This window comes from Syngnathoides biaculeatus, chromosome 14 (assembly GCF_019802595.1).
Source record: "Syngnathoides biaculeatus isolate LvHL_M chromosome 14, ASM1980259v1, whole genome shotgun sequence".
In the NCBI taxonomy this organism is placed as follows: domain Eukaryota; kingdom Metazoa; phylum Chordata; class Actinopteri; order Syngnathiformes; family Syngnathidae; genus Syngnathoides; species Syngnathoides biaculeatus.
The window spans coordinates 21,329,066-21,351,438 of record NC_084653.1 but is presented as its reverse complement, the minus strand read 5'-3'; the positions used below and the strand labels follow the sequence as shown (position 1 = coordinate 21,351,438).

The 22,373-nt window shown below is 39.8% G+C and overlaps 1 protein-coding gene across 7 annotated transcripts in view; it reads left to right on the top strand.

Moving 5' to 3' along the window:
• Nucleotides 1–22,373, top strand: part of LOC133512592 (partitioning defective 3 homolog B-like) — a 193,366-nt gene that overhangs the window by 21,868 nt on the left and 149,125 nt on the right. For all 7 annotated transcript variants that reach the window (XR_009798215.1, XR_009798214.1, XM_061842372.1 and 4 more), the window contains 3 exons: nucleotides 3,541–3,694; nucleotides 10,344–10,438; nucleotides 16,785–16,837. Coding sequence is in view for 5 of the 7 variants with exons in the window: in XM_061842372.1 (XP_061698356.1) it covers nucleotides 3,541–3,694; nucleotides 10,344–10,438; nucleotides 16,785–16,837 (302 nt within the window). In the remaining 2 variants the exon portion in view is untranslated. The remainder of the gene's footprint in view (nucleotides 1–3,540; nucleotides 3,695–10,343; nucleotides 10,439–16,784; nucleotides 16,838–22,373) is intronic.

Here is a 22,373-nt window from a genome sequence, read left to right as displayed (position 1 = left end):
GCAGAAAATGGATACGAGGATATCAATACTGAAATATATAGTTCATACCGAATGTGTGTTTGGCTTAAAAGACCTAAAGTATCACCTAAGCAAACCCTCAAATCCACGAAAGCCGCACACAAAGGCCCGCGACATATCATCAGCTTTCGGGTTAGAGGGTGTTCTAATCAGTGACACCTGACAGAAAGCAATTCCACCTTCAAAAGCTACTCAGACATACATTGTTGTGCAGCGAGGTAATTGAATGAGATAAGAGGTTGGGGGGAAAAAGAGGAGGAAAGGTAGGCTGGGTAAAATGACTGAATGGGATCTGGAGATCTACACCAAACCTTTATATAACCAAGCGAAAGTATTAATTGAAGGGAAAATGAGAACGTGTTAGGATGTGCACAAAATTGATTGATCTGGTTTCCCCCCCAGAGTTCATTTGCTATGTTCACAAGAGGACCCGACCAAGTGGGGGAATGGACTCGAGGTCTCGCGTGTGAAAAGCGCCCTCCGTCGCCTTCTGTTGAATCTATGAATCGGCTGCAGTTGCTTGCACAGAATGTGTCCATCTGGGCTACATGAGTCTCCATAATGCTGTTCCATATGGCCTATTGTGGTCTACACACACTTGCACACGAACACACCCAAGATGACAATATTCTCTGATGACACAATGTATTTAGTACATGCAATCGTTTAAAAAAAACCTTTTCACACACCTGCAGAATTGCTAGAGATGAGTGTAAACATCTCTGGGATTTATTTTGGGTCTTTGATAATATAAATATCCTCTCAGTGTGGTGGGATTAATTTTGACATTCTCACACTTTGTAAGATGTATTGTTTTGGTATTTTAGTATATGACATGGGAAATGTTTAAAATGGAGTGGATGCTGGGTATCAGATTAGGTATTGTATCATATTGGAAACTTTAGAAAAAAGATATTCCCCTTAAAATCAATCTAAATTTCCAACAGATGTTCTTTATTTCAAAAAACACTTCAATGACTTGACGTTGTAATCCAAAAGTGGTAGAAACCTCGCATAATGTGGCTATACCACCATTTTCATTGAAAGTTCATTTGTTTCACACCACTACCTACAGTATTTGACCTTTGGTCAAGGCTTTGGTTAAAAAAAGGGCATTTTCACACGACTGTTCACCATCCCTGTTCTGTAAAAGTTGTAGTTCCCACTGCCCCTGTGGTTCTGTTTCCTTTCATGCAGCAAACAAAAACAATGAATAGATAAATCAAAAGTTTCACAGCATCAAGCACACTTTTTAGGGGCATCTTGAGCAGATTACTGTCACTTTTGCAATGAAAAGAAGAAAGACATGCTGTATTCAGCACACAAACCAGCTTCTACATAGAAAGTCTACTCACTCCACCTCTAACGTCAGGTTTTTGTGAACTGAAAACACGAGACCACGCATTTAAAAACTTTTCCCACCATTAATATGTGCCGTATAAAAAGGGAAGCAAAAGCAAACTGAGATTATGTGGTTGCACAAGTTGTGCGGACCACAGTTTGAAATGATTTATCTCGGTTGTCAACAAATTCCTTGTTTTTTTTTTTTTTTTTTTTGGGTGGGGGGAGTATACGCGGCAAATAAAGATGATTCAGATTTTCTTAGATACCAAAAACCTGACTTCTGGACTGGGTGAGTAGACTTTCTGTATCCACTGCACATGCTGAAACAATTGTGTTCTGTATAACAATGTTCTCTTCTGTTTCTCAAGCGATATTTAATTTCCCATTATCCCGCTAAGGGATCAAACATAATGGGTTGACTGACCTGCCCGTAAACAGCGAAGAAATGTTAAAGTCATATGTGGTTGGACAGAAACGGAAATGTGACTGAGCAATGTGGCTTGTGAAAAAGTTGTTATACTATGCAAATGTTGACTATGCTCCTTTTGGTTTGGTGAGAATATTCCGACGGAAAGTAAATAAACTGTATGTTTTTTTTTTTTTTTTATGTAGGAACATTATCTATAAATGTCAGCATTTCATCTATAAGGGGCATACCTCACAGTGCAATGACCCTCATCTATATCTACGGTACTTCAGCGTAGCAGGAAGGCTGTGGCTTTACTGGCACTCTCTGCTTTCTTTATTCCTGACCACTAGATCTATGGCACCGACACCCATAGCCACATATGTACACAAACACGGGTCTATTCAGCATTTGCGTGGAGGCCCCTAGAAGCCAGTGGTGACGAGCTCTGTCCCATGTTAAGCTAAACGCGCACTCAGTGCTATGCTCAATAGACGGGGATTCCACTATATAATAAGGTGGGAGTGGGAGCCGGGTGTCCCGCACATGAAGATGAGGGACGCAAATGGAGGCAGTTGTTAAGTGGGAGTTAGACAAACTTTTATTGGAATGCTGGGCTCCTTGGACGTCCTTTATAGTGTCCTCATCCACAAGGTAATGGAACTAAACAATAATGAAGACTCTTAAAATATATATATATTTCTTCAGTTTAAAGAACTCTATTTCCTGTTGTGGTATGCGTGTATAGATCTTTGATGTACACAACATTTTTGTGATGTAGTACCGTAATTTACGGCCTACAAAGTGCACTGGATTATAAACCTCACCCAGTACATTTGTAAAGGAAACACCATTTGGTACGTATATAAGCCGCACCTGTGTAAAAGCTGCAATGAAACCCACATTGAAACATGATATTTACAAAGACTTTACACAGAGTTTTCAAAATTTTAATACCTTAGCTTAGCTTAACATAGCAGCAACACGGTAGCACAAACAGGGCTGGCAAAAAAAAAAGAAAAAAACATCCCGGTAAAACAAAAAAACAGCATACATACCTAAATCACTGAGATAGGGCAGAAACACGCTATCGGGGCGCTAACAGGGCCGGTTAAAAAAAAAAAACATACCGGTAAAAGTCACTGAGACATGGCAGTATCACACCAGCAACACGCTAGCACAGCGCTAACAGGGCCGGTTAAAAAAAACAAAACATACTGATAAAAGTCACAGAGACGCGGCAGTAACACACCAGCAACACGCTAGAACAGCGCTAACAGGGTCGGTTAAAAAAAAAAAACATACCGGTAAAAGTCACTGAGACATGGCAGTAAGACAGCAGGAACACACGAGCACAGCGCTAACGCTAGCGCAGCACTAACGGTAGCACTGCGCTAACAGGGTCGGTTAAAAGAAAAACATACCAGTAAAAGTCACTTCCTTAGCACATATATTCCACTAGTCTCACTCTTACCTTTTCCGCTCAAGTGCCCCCTTGCGGCCGTTAGAAAAAAATGCACAAATTAGGCACATCACCGCATAAACCGCAGGGTTGAAAGTGTATGAAAAAAGTTGGGGTTTTTTTTGGTCTGTCCACATGCCTTCTTTTAGCTTCTCTGTGATTTATGTTAACAGCTTGTGCTGTAAAACCTCAAAGTTACTGCTTTTGGCCTTCCACAGCAATTTTTTTAATGAATACAGTATTTGAAGAATTCATAGAAATCATCAGATATGCTTTGTGTACTTTCCTTTTTTGTTTTTTTTTATATCAGCTCATGGCTGTGTATGAGGAACAGGAAGCCCAGGAGAGGGACGCAGCCAATACAAGCCCCGCGCCCAGCCATGATCGTTACCAGGCCGAGCTGTCTGTCTTCCAGCCAATCACAGGAGGAGAGATAGAAGTCAATTCATCAGCTCTCAAGTCAAGTGAGTATTGTAAAATATTCATTTATTTATTTATTTTTAAATGGCAATTTCACTTTCCGGAGCTACACACACCACTTTGCATGTCACCGTATGTCGGTCACATCTGCTCTAATCCAAAGGGATTTATATTAGGGATGCAGAGATACCGCTTTTTTCCGATTAACTACAAGTACTCGTACTTATACTCCTGCAATATTGAGTACAGATAGTTGATGCCATTATGTCTTGCAATTATAAAGAAAATGTCAATTTTAATCAAACTATTAACCCTCTCTGGACCAAATAAAATTTTGCAGAGAGAAAATCTGATACTTTCATAAAATGGTACTCTGGATTTAAAATTTTCGATTATATTTAACCTGTTGCAAATTTGCAACCTATGCCCGGAAATGGTTAAAAATGTACACTTCTTAAAAATGTAACTAAAACCAGAGGAGCACATAAAAGGTTTTGTCTGATTCTCAACGGAGTACGAGAAGTGTTTGTTGATTGCTCATTTTTTCCCCAACTCGCCATTCTCGTGGATGAACTTACTTACACTGCATGTCTTTAAGTTCATACTTTCTTTTAGCATGGAACCACATGAAGAGCTTATTTGCTGCAGTTCTCTGGGACGGCAGTTCCTGATCTTTTTGAACCCCGAACTACCATGTTTTGACAGATCTTTGTAGCTCTCATAGCTGCTTGCGCCACGAGATTGAAATGACCATGAAGTCTGGTGCCTCGTTGATGCCCCCTCTGCGGTAAAGCACGGTCACCGCAGTGGTGCCCTTTGCGCGATAAATGCTCGGGGGTGAACTCAACTGACCTGAGAAATAAACAAATCAGTTCATGAAGTGATTCCATTTAGTACCGTCACCCAAAAGAATTCGTCTTTTCAAACAAGTTATTCATGAATAACACGACTACTCCAGCCCCTTCGACTGCTCTGTGCAACAAAAAGAAAATGCATTATGCTTTTTGTACGCAAATTCACAATGGGTACATTTGCTCCGCCCCCTTAGCCACGTCCCACGAGCTTTCAAAATGGCGATTGAACACATGTTTGAAGTCGATTCTCTATCACGTATTCCAGATAATATTGGGGTCTATTTTTTGCCAAATGCGTCAGACTTGTCCAAGCGAGTTCTACAGAGAGGTCTCAACTATTTCACGCAATGATATGTACACGGAATTAAGATTTTGGACGGAGCAGTACCAATGGCAGAGTTACAGCCAAATGTTGGCGATCGATGCAAAAAAAGTTTGACGCCTCACAAACCTCATATTGAAATCCAACAGGATAAAATAGTGGAATTGTACTGCGCATGTAAAGCAGGGTGAGTACTTTTTACTTAGAAAGATCACAAGTAATATCATCATAGTCTTTATAAATGACTGGGTGTATTCATTTGACTTGGCTCGTAATCAACCCCAGTGTTCTGTCTTAAAAGTCCCATGTGATACAAATAGTGTGTTTTAGGCTTTAGAAAATGAATCAACCGGGCCTCTTGTAACCTAGTAGTATATCTTTCATCAGAATTGCATATTCCCCAAGCGCATCTGAGGACTATTTTCTTTGTAACATTAACTTTTCCAAGCGCACGCTACTAGCCCAGCATTGCTTATGCGACAATACGGCGAGAGGGGCGTGTCAAGCCAGGGGTTAAGACAATGCAGCTATCTGATTGGCTATTATCGTACGAGTGATTGACAGGTCGGAAGGGTCCATTCCCATGCGAATGCAGTTGTTTCATTGTTTTTTAATTTTTTTATTTTTTAAACAGGTTTAGTTAAAACAAAGGATCGTGTAATTTGCTTTTATCCGCTTGGAATGTACATTTCTTACTGGTGTTGCGGGGTGTTCTTCAAGATGTGTATTATCCAGTTATCAATCATACAGTAATTTGGATGTCATGACAGAACAATTGTGAATCTTTAAAATGTTTTTTTTCCCCCCGTGGCATTAAACCTCCCTCCAAATTCCAGAAGAGCAGTGAGATTTGAGAATGTTAAACTTTCCTAGGTTGCAAAGATGCCCTCGCTCTTCGATCCAGACACTGTTAAGACAGGAAGTTAAGACTGTTTCAGTATAGTTGCCTGGCAGGAGAGATTAGAGGTAATGTGTGGTTGTCATGGAAGATTAGAGGTAACAGCGGTCTGGAGACTATTACTGTCAGTGTGAAAAGGTCAGAGTTAGGCCTCTGTCTTCTACTCATACTGTAGAGCAACTCCTCTCTTGCAAACAATCTTGCTCCTTTTTTGTCTCTTCAAGTCTTTGTTCCCTTTCACCTTTCCTTTCAATAGATATTTTCCAAAACCAACATTTTGACTGAGAAAAAACAAATCATGCATGTGGGAAAGTCCCTCACCATAAATACGTATGACTTTTTGTCCCTTGTTAGCTGCTCATTATCTCACGCGATGCCTCGTCAAATTAGTACCGCTTTTATTTTCCATTGTTTCGCATACTCCAGACAACTCAAGCCAACTATTTATGCCTCCTTTGTCCTCTTCCTTTATCTTTCATTGCCATTCAGTAGGGGTGGGGGGGATGCATTGATTATGGCATTGATGTAATCCTAAAGAGCACCAGGGGTCTGTTTTGTCACGCTCAATAAATGACCCTACAAACGGGGGCAAGACTAGGTTGAGTACTTTGGGTGGGCTGAGCCATGACCTAATTTTGGAAAGTACCCTTCTGAAATATGATCAAACCTCTTAGACCTTGAAAGGGCTTTTGGTGAAGAACCCAAAAATACTAATATTATTATTATTATTACTGCATTTATTTCTTCATTACATCACAACAATTTGGTTTATTGTCAGAAAAATTACAGACCTTTTGCAACAGTAGGAATACAATGAGTATTTCATCTCATAGGAAAGGAATATTTAAAGAATTCTGGCTTATCTGTAGCTGTATTAAAGAATAGTCTTATAAATAAATATACGAACGCGGCCAGTCTGGCCATAAGATACTTGTCGGAGACATTTTATATTGTCATAGACACTGGGCAAAAACTTTTTGCTATACAATTAGCTACCAGTAGATCCAAGGGCCCAATTATTTTGTTAGCTAATAGCTCCACAGTACGCACCATTGCAAGCCCCGGCCGAGTCAGTGCCGGTGTGACGTTCTGATCACTACCCCGTGCTGAAAAGTCTCCTTGTGATTAATGTGCATGCGTTACTAACAGGGGAACTTTGGGTACATAGCAGACGCTTACTAGGAAATCTCCCGGACTCATAGTTCCCCGTTCTTCTACATAGAGGGAGCTAACATACGTTATATCCTAACCCTAACCTTAAAACAAAAGTTGATTAAAAAATATATACACATATATGTACGTTCGCTGTGTTCGTCTTTCTGAGACGTCCATAGCGAACATGAACACTCGGCGACAAGTTGTCGAATGAATGGCACATGTTGAAGCATGGATGGGGGTGTTTCAAAATGGCCGCAAGTTTACAAAATATACGCGCATGCACATTACTCACAACTGGAAATGTGTATAGCGGTTCTGACCATACATATGAAGACTATTAGCTAGGGCGTTGTAGCAACCTGGCTAACCATTGTGCCTATGCGGCAGCCATGTTGGGAAGGGCCCTTCAAAGACAATACATGGACATTTCTCATTTCTCAATTTATTGTTTTGTCAATGCTAAAGTGTGTACTATCACCACAGAACATTTACTCATGTAATGTAATGTTGCCTCATCCAAAAACTTTGTCATTGACTTCCCAAAGAAACTATTGAGGCTCACATGACTGAGGTCTACTCTTAATGTATACAATCTACAGTATATAAATTCATTGTTATGAAACCCATTCGTGGGCAGCGTCCTATTTTTGGGACATCATGATTTTCACGCATTATATCCTTCAGTATATCAAAATATTTAAGTGTTTTAATCTGAAGCCGTAATTTGGTATCAGGAGAGGATAACTCAACGGCAAAAGTTAGCACTGAGTTATTTCCCTTTCCTTCCTGACCCAACATGGCTGCCTCAAGTACACATGGTGTGTTTTCCAAGAGAAGAAAGGGAGAAAGGTCAGTATGCAACCAAGTTTGTCTTCAAAATACTAATCAATCAGTATTAATAATGCGTAAGTGTCGTTCTAGAATAGGAATTAATTAATAAACATATCTCTAGTATGTACCACTTCACAGAACTGATAACATACCCGTCCCACCAGCGAGAGGGTCGCTCTTTTTTGCCCTTAACTTAACCATAAACGTAAAAGAAGTATTTCCTTGATTGTGGCCTGTTAGGAGACTTTTATCTCAATAAGGCAAAAATTTGCCACCCTGTCCATGAATGGGTTAAGAAGGTAAAATATGAGACTATGGAGAGTATAAATCCTTAAAATAGCCTTTTACTCTTGTGTTTCCACCCTTATTTTCCTCAGCTCTTGTAGTAACAGCCAACAAAGGAGTATTTCATTCCCCAGGTTCCATTTAATTATTATTTTATGCAGTGGGGTGATGAAATGTGGAACAGGAGACATGAGAAATGTGGAACAGGAGACATGATCACGTTACCTATACGCATACGGAGATTCGCAAATCAAATACGTATCGACCATGTGGACTTATGCACAACAGTATGTTCGAGGTACTGTATGAAATTGGGTATTCATTTTATTTGCGTGTTGAGTGTGTTTTACATCTGTTCTTCACAGCTGATTGCTCGGAGCCAAGCCAGCTGTGCCTCCTCACATGAACAGTGTATAACAAACTACTTATAGCTACTATAGCGCGGTTCATTGTTTAGGAGTTTTGTGGAACGTTTTTATTTGCAGCAATCCACAGGGTGTAGCGACACTTTTGTGGTTTTCTAGCTCTCTAGGTTCTAGGTTTTCTGTACTTACTACAATGTGTTAAAGAAGAGTCACAGTCGTTTTTCAGCCACAGCTTGGAAAACCAAGGGAACCGTAAATTACATAAACCCAATGAGCAGACTTACGCTGGAGCTGATGTCAGCCAGTATTCATCCTCAGACACTCATGTAGACTTGCCAAGGTCAGACCACACCAACAAACTCCGCCTCTTAAAGGCACTTTGTCATGAGGAAGGCTTGGCCACTGCCAAGAGGGGCGTAGCCACGCTCACAGCTGTTTCACATTAGGACTGTAAGTAGACCGGCATTTAAGTTGGATATTTTTCACTGGCATTTGCCAGTTCATTGCCTTGAGTTAGTGAGTTGCGTTCACTGCCAGCAGGGATATCCACCACCGAGAGAAAGTATAGTGTGAGCTATCCTCCTCACAGCGATTCCGTGTCACCATAGTTTAGTCCCGTCCTAGCTCCTGTTTCCAAGTTTGCCTACTAGTCATCAGAACTCACTTCATGTTTTTGGACTTTGCTTATAGCCTAGCGTTGTTGTGCCTCTGCCTTCTCGGACTGCTTAGACCAGGGGTGTCAAACACAAATTCACAGTGGGCCAAAATTTTAAATTGAACAAAGCCACGGGCCAAGGTTGAACAAATGAACCTTTTAATACGGAACCAAACAAGTGTGTAATACTTGTAATACCGGCGGGCCAGTTCTAATATTAATTTGAAATTGCCTCACCGGCCAAATATAATTACACCGCGGGCCACGCCAGAGTTTGACACCTCTGGCTTAAACAGTGTATGACCTCAGCTTTGAATAAAATTACGCCTAACATTATGCCCTCGTCTCGGAATCCTGCATTTGGGTCCAGCCCCACACCGTTGGTTCATGACACATGCATGTGCAGCTAACAGACAGATACCACAATACACTGCAGTACTTCATTTTTTGCTCATATTTTTTTAATGTTCAAATGCATTTACGGTGTGTTTTCATAAGGATGTACTGTATGCTCATGGTATGTGGGACATTAAACATTTTGATACGGTCTCCTTATATCCCAGATTTCCACTTGTAGGTTGATCTGAAATGTATCGCCTGTGATGTATTGCATTGTAAAAGAGTTTTTCCCCAAATCCTCTCCACTGGATATGATTAGTGTGTTAATTTAAGAAAGGCAGAAAACAAGATAGAAAGTATTTTGAGACGCTGCTAACTTGTCGAGCCTGAGGGTACCACAGCTATCCAGGGTTATCTTGCTGAATGTGTTCAAGTCCTGTTTGTATGCCATTCTCATATTGATTACAGTTATTACGCGACCCGCAAGGTTTGTGGCACAGTAAAGGTTGGTGTGCGTGTAGCCCACAGCAGTAATGCCTACAATTTTTCATAAATTGCTAGATTTAGGTAACTATTCCAAACAATTAATAGAATTTAGAATAATCAGTCAACTCGTTAGATTACTTTGGCAAAGTTTCATAAATGCTCATTCTTGTCTTGTTATAGTTAGTTAGAGCTTTGTCAGCTACCTGATTTAGCCTCTTTTATACACAACATACACGTTGTGATAATGTTTGCATGGAGTTACAGGGTGTTGTGGGAGTAGTAATAAATATGGAGAATTTTTGATTCATTACATTGTCTTTGCCATCTGTCTTTCATAAGCATGCTTGTCATATAATGGATCCGTCTGTTTATATGGTACAGATTTGTTTAGCAAATTGGAGTAAAAGCTTGCACCTAATGGTTTGTTTAGTATGAAGCGTCCAAAACCTCATAGCTTTATTGTAGACTCCGCCCTCACATGTGCCCTTCTATTTCCACAGACACCCCCCTGCTGGTGAGAAGCAGCAGTGATTCAGCTCTCGGTCCTCAGTCGGCAGAGCTCGAATTGTCCCGCCACGAAGATGCCACTGTGATGGTAAAACACTGATACATTTAGACGAGTTAGCGTGTCTGCCTCGCAGTTCGGAAGACACTGGTTCAAATCTCGGCCCCGCATGTTTAGACTCTGTATGTTCATCCTGTTTCTGCGTGAGCTTTCTCCGGGCACTCCGGTTTCCTCACACATCCCAAAACTATGCATTAATTGGTGACTCTAAATTGCCCCTAGGTGTGATTGTGAGTGCGGCTGTTTGTCTTGATGTGCCCTGCGATTGGCTGGCAACCAGTTCAGGGTGTACCCCTCTTCCTGCCCAAAGATAGCTTTGATCGACTCCAACAGTCTCGCGACCCTTGTGAGGATAAGCGGCTCATAAAATGGATGGATTCATAGTATATTATGTTAAATAAGTGAATCATTTTGAATCAAGGCTTGCCCACGCACATATTTTTGATACGCGCATTGTCAACATTTAGCCTTAGATCTACGTCGCATTATCATAATACCTCTGTAATAATTTAAACTGTGAGTACTTGTTATGGTAGTGTTACAGTTATTCCCCTTACACGGTCAGACAAGTCAAATCCCACAAGATCTCTTTTGAAAGGCTCTGCATGCTTGATTGGACTCCTGAGTGGTGAGCCTCTTGAGATTTCTCACTGGACAAATATTCTTTTTTTTTTTTTAATTACAACAGTGAAATAAAGTAATTCCTGTTGAACAATGTGTTCTTTTGAGGGATAAGGTTTGTGCTCTTTCTTGATTTGGCTATTGTACATTTTTCTTTTCTTTTTTCTTGTAGAGCCTCTATTTTATTAATCAGTGGATGTACAAATAATAGGAGTGAATTATAGTCAATTGAACACTGTGTCAACAATAGACTTACGTCAAATTTATGTATGTAATCTCCAATTCTGCAGTAATACCTCTACTTTTTTTTTTAAATATGGCTGTGTTTACACTGGAGGAGTATAGGAAACAGGTGGTGGCAGGTGCCCAAATTGCGTGTAAATATTGACGGTCACGCCTTGTTCTTTCCGTCTCTTTGTGTTAATGTGGGGAACACAGGTTCGTATATGTCAATCGCTGTTTTCAAGTGACATAAAGCTCTGATTTCAGTTCAATTTCCACGCATTCTTTTTTTTAAATATATGCAGCCTTTGGGAGCAAAAAAAAAAAAAATTGCCACTTGGGTCATACAGTAAAAATCCAGCCAATGCTTTATTTAAAATTCAGACCGACCTACACGTAACCAGACTACATTAATTATTCGGCACGCCCGTCATCATATGGACACTGCATGTAGTTCAATGGGCCATAAGCAAAAAAAGATTATCAGTAATATTTCATGCAGATTTTGGTTTGTGTGCTGAGTGAAGTGAACTAGATTTCACCATCATAGAAGGTCACTCAATGTGCTGTGAAGCACAATAACCTTGATGACTGTGAAAGAGAGAACGAGGCTCGCGCGCTTGGCTTGTACGGCATACTTGAAGGGATTTGAGCTCATTCCGTTTTATAGAACAGCTTCAGCTCAGTGATGTTGGTGGACGACCCGCATCAATTATTGCTCTGCTTCCAAACTCCCCGAGGAGAGAGAACGACATCTGTCTCCTTGATATGCAAGTCACATTGTTTACATGTAGTAACTTTGCTCATGGCACATTTTGTTGTTTTTTTCCACTAATGCCTTGATAAAACTACGGGACTTTATCCTCGATATTGGCCTGATTTGCTATCACGAGTGAATCGGGCCTGATGTATTTTGTTAGGAATAACAAAAGGTCTTGTAGTGTGACATAATCCACGTCCAACATCTTGGTGCTGTGATAGCCCTACGATGCCAAAATGATAAGTTAAGCGTGTCTGATATTCTTCTTTTGCTTTCGGCTTGTCCCGTTAGGGGTCGCCTCAGCGTGTCATCTTAGATGAATGCATATTTGTTTGATATTGTGTGATGGTTAGTGTGACATGGACAGCTCTCCAGCACCGGCCCTTGACATCGACCAATAGGATAGAGTATGGTCCATCTAGTGGAGCGGGTCGGGAACCTATGGCTCGCGAGCCATATCTGGCTCTTTTGGTGGTTGCATATGGCTCACGGAGCCATACTGTATTATGATTTCTGTCGTGCAGAGAAGGTTTGTCCTAGTGGGGTTGCCGGGGTTAAATGTGGGAGGCAACGCAAATGACGTTGAGACATTTTGGCCCAGTGGGTTGCCGTAGTTTTTGCGTGGTAGTCCATGTCCAGAGGTGCAGAACGGTCTCATGCCGATTGTGTCGGAAAAACTAATTATGGAAACGCTTTTGACAAAGGTCGCTCAAAGAAAAAAATATGAGGAGGGTTCTGCTACGTGTTAAAATTCACAGATGGGAAGTATGCCGAACCATTTGTACTCTCATAAAGACGAGATAATCAAACGAATAAAAGACGTGCCTTTGTCGGCAAGAACTGTTCACCATCGTACCAGTGTGATGGCAAATCAAATTGAGTTACGTTCACGATTAACGGATGGAAATCTCAAGGCCTGCGTGAAGCTTAATCTGACGATGTATGAAATCAAGCCATTAGCAAAACCAGGAAGCACCTGAAGTCGCATTAATGTTGAGAAGTACTTTGGTCATCATTGGTTAGCAACATCATAACAATGTTATTTAAAAGAATTCAGAGATTTTATTGTACTCTAGAAGTGTTGGTTCTACATAAATGTGGAACATAAATGTGCAAATACACCTGTATTTAGTTTTTTAAATATTGCATGGCTCTTTTGAAATTACTTATTAAAATTTTGGCATTTATGGCTCTCTCAGTCGAAAAGGTTCCCCACCCCTGATCTAGTGAATCGCCTCCCCTACTTGCCGTTGTCATCAAACCTGGTCGGCATTGTCCATATTTATTAAAGCTCATGAATTAAATGTGTATGTGTATGAATGGACAGCCTAAAATGGTCTTCCGAGCACAAGGTGACACGGCACATTTTTATTTATTTATTTTTTTTTCTCCTCATTGCCACTGCCATCCGTTGTTTGACAATTACTTGTCGTCGCCATGGTAATGGTTGCATCCAGTTGTGGTGAAAGGTGACAGGTACTCTGGTCATACCTCCCTGACAGTATACGAGTGTGACAAGTGTAATCATCCATCAAGCTTCTGTATTGCTTATCCTCACAAGCAACCCGGGTGTACTGGAGCCTATTTCAGATCATCTGATGCCAAATTTGTCTTGTGGTCTGATCCAGGCATAAATATAATAATAATAATTCAAGTCAGGAGTCAAAAGTAGCAGAATGCTGCTATCCCTCGGCAACATTTGACTCCATTGGTACCGGATTTGAAATCTGGTAATAGTTAAGTACAGTAGATACAGCTAGAATAATCAAGCATTTATTTGATCTTAGTCTTCATATTGCTATCACATTTATCTGACATTTCTTTCTTTCTTTTTTTTTTTTTTTTGGAAGTTACCTTCCGTGTTTCTCGCTCGTACACCGAAAGTGAATTGTCCATCTGCTCTGCCACCTTCAGATGGAGGTAATGGCCCTGTGTAATTGTTCAAAATGTCACTTGGCCTTTCGGTAAGAGCTGCGAGAGAAAGTAGTGTTCTCGGAGTAAATCCCTTTCTGTGTTCTCTCCCCTTTTTAAAACTCTGTTGTTGTGTGTGTGTGTGTGTGTATGTGGCACAGTGGAAGACTAGTTACAATGTGTTAATCAGACTGGGACTATTTGCTCTCCCTTGGAATACTACTGGGGCTAGAAGGCTGTACACTGCTTATTAATCATCCAGCACCTTGCTTAAAATGTGTCTCTCTGTTTGCGTTCCTATTTCTGAGTGTGTGTATGTGTGTGTGTGTGTCTTCTCCTTAAACCAGTCTGTTGGTGTGGCAATGGCATACACTCAAAAACATTGCTCAGTATAATAAAATACATTACATTACTTGTGAAAAACAGCTCCATTGCTTATTCAGTAATTCATATTCATGTTGAGACTCGGTAAGTATCATGTCTCTTTTTTTTAAATCCACTTTTATTTTTCTCAGTTCGATTTAGAAGACAAAATGTTCGCAGCTCATTTCTCATGCGCTATTTAGTCAAAATGGTATTATCCATCACAGAAGTCAAATGTTTTTTTTTTTTGTATGGAACAGCAGCTCCTGCAAACAAATCATGACTGAAGTGTTTATGGTAGGCAGTATTTTTTAGTATTTTCTAGTGGCTTCTCAAATTAGAAAACTCGGTAATAGTTAGAAATGCAAGCTCTATACGTCAAATTGCCATCCTCTGTTAGTTCAAATATTTGACTCGCAGCATAAGCATGTCTTTTTTTTATACAGAAGTAAATACTGTTTGGCCCCTTAGTAATTACTTCAGAGAGCTATTTCTTGATTAAATGAGACAATTATGCACTCATAGACTTTCCAATTAATACTGCATTTCAGACGTTGCTAATCTGATGGAGGTGCGAGGATAATGAATGTCACGTGCCACTTTGATTGTAATTAAGCTAACATGACAACATCTGCATCTTGGCCAGTTTAATTGTTTTTCAAGTCACCAAAGCCCGAGCATATGTAGTGTGCTGTATGTGTAATCTGTCAATCACTGTTGGTGCTACTATAAGGTTCTCACTTCATTTCATTGGGCATCTTTTGCCTCGCTCCTATAACATGGCATCTCGAGTGAGGGACATCTGCATCTTAATCATCAGGTCAAGTCTCATCCCTATAAAGATTCGAAAAAAGATATTGAAATGAAAAATGCATATGACATTATTCACTTCAATGTCTATATGAAAAAATAAATATGAGCGGAGAGCGCGCCATCCATGCGCAAAGTTGCGGAACTGTCATTCGACATCCAAGTGGTCACCATATTGGCTGCATCTCCTGCCCGTGACGTCACCCCGGACGTTTGCCATTGAAAACACTTCAGACACGGAAGCTCTTTTCGAAGAAGAGAACATCTTACAATCGAGTGAAGTGTCCGGGGTAATATTACCCTTTCGTTTCGATCCGTATTTAGATGATATGCAGATTACTTTTAACTAACAACAGACTCCCAGACAGTATGTATGAGCCAGCCCGGCCGAAACCCTGCTCATCTGCGAGGCACGACGTGGAAGCCTTCGCCGGCGAGCCCGGCACGGAAGCCTTCCCTGGCGAGCACAGCGCGGAAGCCGTCCGACGCGCACATCGACACATTCAACATCCCCGTCATACGTACGCGGATCTTTTGTTACGTTATGAGACACGGATTACGTGGTCCTCCCCCAAACTATTATTTTTTTTTAGTAGCTATAAACACACTGACATCTCATTTGCAACCCACGAAGCTCTCGTCCTTTGCACTTGTGCAATCCATTTTTCCTGATGAACTGGGTATCTTGGAAACTTATGAAGGGTAAATCCATCCTCGCGAGTGTTCAAGCAATGTCCAGCAATGCAACGAGCCGGCATTTTGGCTAACACGAAGGAACAACGAGCAACCTTCCAGCAGGTAAAACTAATAGAAACAAACAAGTCCACTTGAGGGCAGTCCTGCCATGTATGTCACTTCCTGGTTCTTGTCGAAAACAAATCCCTCGAGAGGATTTTCATGGCGGGAGTTACAAAAAGCCATATACGTCAAAATCATGTTTTGAGGAGAAAAAACGGATGGGCCCATACCGGCTGCTGTTTTTTCATGAATAACATACTAAAAATCATCCATTTCATTACACTTGACCTTTAAGGCCATATAATTGGATATTGTACAGAATGTTTGGGAAAACTAAATCTAAGGTGGCGCAATACATCAATTGCCTTACTTTATTTCAATGAACATGGGTTCATAACTTTGTGAATTTTTTTTCCGGTTCCCCAAAAAAAGGTTGTGTTCAAATGATGCTAACATAAAGTCATCTGAGGTATGTTACATGCAGATTTACCACATACAAATTTTTCTCCAGCTTTCACATCTGTACAGTTTAGATAACAATCTTGTCCTGGAGGAGATAACATTTTTATATTACTCAAAGCATCATAAATGGGTCGAGTTACGTCATCTATTCATTAATTTAGCAAGACCTATCTCTTCGATCATTTGTCTTTTTTGGGATTTCACATTTAAGCCAAAAACAAAACGAGCAATTCTGCGATTGGCTTGCAACCAGTCCAGGGTGTACCTTGTCTCTTGCCAAAAATCAGCCGGGATTGGCTCCAGCTCACTCACAACTTTGATGAAGATAAGCCGTATTGCAAATCCACGGATGTATGGACGAATTGAGTAATATTTGAGCTAGTTTCCAACATTATTTGACCATGTCTGCTATTTTCATGATCTTTCTTAGCTATCATTTTTTTCTACTCTGTTGACACTATTACTAACACATGTTTTTGTGCTTGACAGACAGCAAGTTCTTCTGTTGCGAGACCCCAAGTCAAATATGCTTTCAATGAGAGGTCAGTATATGTATGTTAAGCGTCTTTTATGCATGTGATATCCTACCTCCAAATAAAATAACTGGGTCAGTAGTATTTACAGACATATAAATGGAATATGCACTGACTAGCCTGAACTTTGGCTGCTTAGACAATACATTGATACTCAGCACAAAAGTTGTATCAAATAATCTTTCAAAAATCCCAAACTAAGTTTTTCAAATGTGGAAGAAAGGTCAAAGGACCCATCGTCACATTGCCATGGCCTGGGTGATCTATTTATTGTGTAGTTATAAAAAGCATGCTTTTTTGTTGGCGTGCAAGTTTGTCTGTTTTTGTGGCCTATTTAGCCATCTTTATTCATCATCTAATGTAGATCAAGGCTTTAAAAGCAACTGTATAAAACCTCGCCATCATTAGCCCACTACAAAAGAGCAAAACAAGGTCGGATGCAGACACGAGCACACGCGCACGCGGACACGCATACATGCACGGAAAATTGCCCTTGGGAGGCATTTACTATGCTCGACTCCAAACGCTAAATTAGGCAGCTCTCATTAGCAATCAAATGTGTCGGGTTGCTGGGTATTCGTAAAGTATTCAGTCCGTCCATCCATCGCTGCATCATACGGAGGATGTTGTTACGTTTTTTCGTTTTTTTTTTGGGGGGTGCATTATATATGCATATACTTCACTCCAGTCATAATAATTTGATTCACTCAGGAATTGCTATCCTTATTTCTACTAACGCTCACATTCAGATGCACTCAAACATGGCAAATCCCAGTAAAAACGATTTAGTAGTTTCTGTGCTCGACGGGGAAACGAGCCATGAAATGACCAAAAAAAAAAAATCTGAAACTATGGACAAGGACTATGGCTATAAATATTAGAACAGTCAAGTGTTTGTTTTTTGTGTTGCTGATGTGCTGCCAGAATGCATACTTGCATATATGCGCATCACCTGTAAGTGTAGTAATAGCTCATCGTAATTGAAATCAGAGAACCAAGAAGACGATTACTTTACATTTGAATAAAAAAGAAAACAAAACGTAATTTTCATCCAGGGAAACAGATTTACTGCAAATTGTTTTTTGGGACGTCTTCGGTAGTGCCACATATTTCTGCCTGGAAGCCGTTTGTGGGGGAAAAAAAAAAAAACCAGGAGGTGAAGATTTGGTGTACTTTATAAAACGTAGATTTGAAGAATTTTTTTTTTTTCAGCTTGTCTATCTTCACATGTTCATTAATCATTTGGGGGTGGTCTTTTGTATTGTAACTCCGGAATTTGCGTCCATTCATCCAGAAGAACATTTGTGATGTGAGAGGAGCTTTATGATAGTTGAACTCAAAACTGTTTGAGGTCAGGCCAATCGAGTTCTTCCCACAAGTTGGAAGTTTAAAATCGCTGGAACTATAGTGATGTACGCACATCTATTGTATTTTTCTCTTTTTTTTTCATGTAAGAGAGCCCACACATGACAGCATGGATGTGTTAACTGCTCTTCGAGTATGTGTTGTACTTGGGACCTACATCCACACCACACACATAACTAGATCTCTGCTAACATTTGCAAGTCCACAAGTCCAAACCGGATGAGCGAACCATCGTGACTTGGAAGAGGCAGCACAGCGCAACAGGCCGTCCAGATGTAAAATTCAAAGCAGAATTAAGAGTACAGTAGTTGAAGAAGAAGAAATTGAAGAAACTAAGATAACTTATCTTGTAACTAATCAGAATACAGCGATGCCTTCTTTTCCATACACTGTATAAATAGTTGATACCGACAGGGATGAGAATTTTCCCCAGTTTCGCGGAATTACGAGTTTTTTCAGCTGAAAATTTTATTTTTGTGAAACATGTAAAACCGTTGAGAAAATTTGGGGGTAGGGTAGAGTACGGCTTGACACGGGGCGAGGCTGTGATCAAGATCGGCCGCCAGCATCTATCGGCAACGCTCGTCGCGAAATTAGTCACAACTGTGATAGCGGAAAACAGCATTGCTATCTGTTTCCATTAAATTTGGTGTTAATAATAATGACAACATTCTGATTTCCGGCAGCATCTTGACGGTATTTCAGCGGTATTTTCACTCTGATGTTAACATTTCATAGAGAAGCATTCTGTTTACTATGGCATAGTTGTAAGTTATAGACATATGTACGCATATGTTATCGAGCAGTATGCACTTTTGCCAGTATGGCGAAAGTCTTGGAGCGAAAAGATGAAGCTCACACCAGGGAAATTGATAAAAACCACGGGGTAAAAAAACTGCTTCAGATGGGCATGGCCTGAAAAAAGTGTAACCATGCAGATACGAACGAAAACTGCATATCAACACGTCTAAGCGAACACATACAAAAAAGGGGACGTTCGAGGCAAGGTGCTGTGCACTCTGTGTTCCGATATGATTAATTATGGAAGCCGAGGAGTAAAACATATTTAGGAGAATATCCAAAACAGGAAACACAAAGGTAAGTTGGACGTAAATTTCTCAAATATGTTAGTACGATTTGGCCTATCTGTAGCACGGGCACTGTAGAGCACGCATTTTATCGCTCACTTTTATATTTCATGATCTCTCTCTCTCTCTTTTTTATCTATCTATCTATCTATCTATCTATCTATCTATCTATCTATCTATCTATCTATCTATCTATCTATCTATCTATCTATACAAATTACTTGTGTACTTATTTCTGAAGTACAACTTGTACGTGCAGTAGCCTATTTGATATAAATTTCACCGTCTATATTTTTAATGTCTGAAGTTTGGTTAAATTATTTTGGTTGTTTGGACACATATTTTCAGTTTTCAAAATGTTATGATTGCCCTGTTTTTACACTGTTAGAAGTAACCAGAGGGCACCATTTATCAGTGTGTTTTATAAAAAGACATTTTCAGTGTTTTTCCAAATTGGTCATTCTCTTTCCTGTGGTTAATAATGCGATTACGGCTTGCAATTGTGATGAAAAGTTTTTTTTTTAAAACAATAAATAAAATACTGTTCACAAACAAAACTTTCTAGAAGATAGGATGACATAAAAGTATCACCACACGGCTGACGTGGCTCCTATTCCACCTACTCGTTAGGTGTATGTCAGGCTGGTTAAGTGCTATCAGTGTTGTAATATCTCAACATTTTTTTTCAAGTGAGATTATGAATACAGAAATATTGTAGCAGCCTTGATAATAGTGTCAGTACAAATGCATTCTTAGTACCTAGATAGCAATTGCAAATGCTTATTCTTACCTTTATTATTCTGGTGAATGCCATCCAGTGTCGTCTGTTCCACGTCACGATCACAGAGTCTATGACTTGTCTGAACTCTGTTGACCATGCACATTATGATTTCTGGCAGGAATATGAGATAGGTACCGTATTTTCCGCACTATAAGGCACACCAAAAGCCTTTAATTTTCTCAAAAGCAGTAGGTACGCCTTATAATGCGGTGCGTCTTATATATGGATCAGTATTGAGCCTTTTGTGCAGCTCCATCTAATGGATGCATAACTTAACCCCAGCCTCTACTGTAGCGTCTATTCTATGCGGCTTATAATGCGGTGCGCCTTACATATGGGAAAACTTATAAAATAGGCCATTCATTGGAGGTGTGCCTTATAATGCGGTGCGGAAAATATGGTGTAATATTTACCATTGTTCGCCTGACAAGCAGATCGAGAAGGTAAAATCACTTTTAGCACATCCCTCACAACAGAACCATTGCTCGGGATAATCTTTTAGAGGTGTCAGAGAATTGAGTCTTTGCTGAGTTTGAGCCCAAGGGAGAGAAAATTATTTAATGTGCCCCCATTTTTGGTATGTGTGTACCCAGCTAATGGCCTAGTTCGACCCTGTATTATTTATTCAGAGATGTCATAATTCCTTTGACCACACAGTGTACATATGATCACATCACAAGAAACCAAATAGTAGGCTGTCAACCAAGCCAATTACATTCAAATGGTTCCAAAAGCTCAGGCACCTGAGAATCTAGTATCCACCCACCGTGATAGGTAGAAAAGTACATAATAATCAAATCAAATTATGAAATTTTGTCTTTATTTTTGTACTTGCATGAATTAACATTTTGCACATTGACATTTTTTCCTGCTTTTCATTCACACCACTCCCACTTGAGTGTTGCACTTTGAAGATCCGTAAAAAATGTGCGAATGTGAGAGGAGAATGATCTATTCAGTCCACGAGTAAAAAGATGACAGGATGAAAATGCGTGGTGACTACTGTGCATTTTTTTCAGGGTAATTTCTCCTCAGTGTGTCTGTCTTTCATATGAAGCATCAGTGGAGTGGCAGGTGGAACACCTGCTCTTTTCATCTATTTGTGTGTGTGTGTTTGCCCTGTCGTCTTTTTTGATTTTGTATTGGCCTCCTCTCTCTCGTCACACAAATTCTCCATATCTTCGCACCACTTTTTTTGTTCTTGTCAAACTTCACATATATCAAAAAAGGAAATGTAAATGAATCTCAAGTACATGATTGTTCTGGTGAGGGTTTAAGAAATATGAGGAGAGTTACAGGTAGAAATGTGGGTGGCGGGAGCCTTTTTCCCCCTCACACATATTAATACTATTCATTAGCTTTGTCTAATTAATTCAGTGCTTCCTTCATTTCACTTTATCTAGCTTGCAGTGCTCATTTACTTCTTTCTTCCGTTCTGTTTTTCTCCTTTATATAATTCTGCACAGTTTTTTTTAGCCTCAGCCTATTCATCCACTGAATTTTTTTGCGACAGTTTAGTCTGGCAAGAGACTTAGTAAACTTAATCACATATATTTGAAGTACTAAATAAATATTTACTGTGTCTTTTTGTTATATATATGTTAGAAGATAATGACTGAAAGAGTTTTAACCTGCCAGTTGCCAATCAAATACTTTTGATTGACCTTTTCAATGCAACATTTCTATGTACAGTATGTTTTAAGCTATATATATTGGGCTTTAAATAATCAGAATTTCTGGGGCCGATCAAGGATTTAAAGAAAAACAAAACAAAAAACGGTGATTAATCCGATCACAAGCTGGAGCAATGAGTCTATTTAAATGACCTGTTCATTTGCTGTACACGGATGTGTACTTAATTGCTCACAAAATATACATTTGCAATAAATAATGTATCTTTGTTCATCTATTTATGCCAGTGAGGCATAGTGACAGACAGAACAAAGCAAAGGTCTTCTATTGGATGGCACTAACTACTGTACATGCAGAAATTAATGTAACTACTATTTGTGACATTTTTGTTGCTGTGCTGTGAGATTTTTAAACTGTAAAGTATGTACCTTGGCTCCAAAAAGGTTGGAATTTGCTGCTCTGGTCAATATCATCTCTTCAAGAGAACAGGAGCATGTTTACAAAAAAAAAAAAAACCCACAAGCGGTGGCATTAGCTTACTAGGCTATGTAATGTTTTGATGGCTTGTGAGCCATGCCGTATTAAAAGTAAAGCCACATTTATGTGTGTATATATATATATATGTGTGTATATATATATATATATATATGTACAGTATACAGTGGTACCTCTACTTACA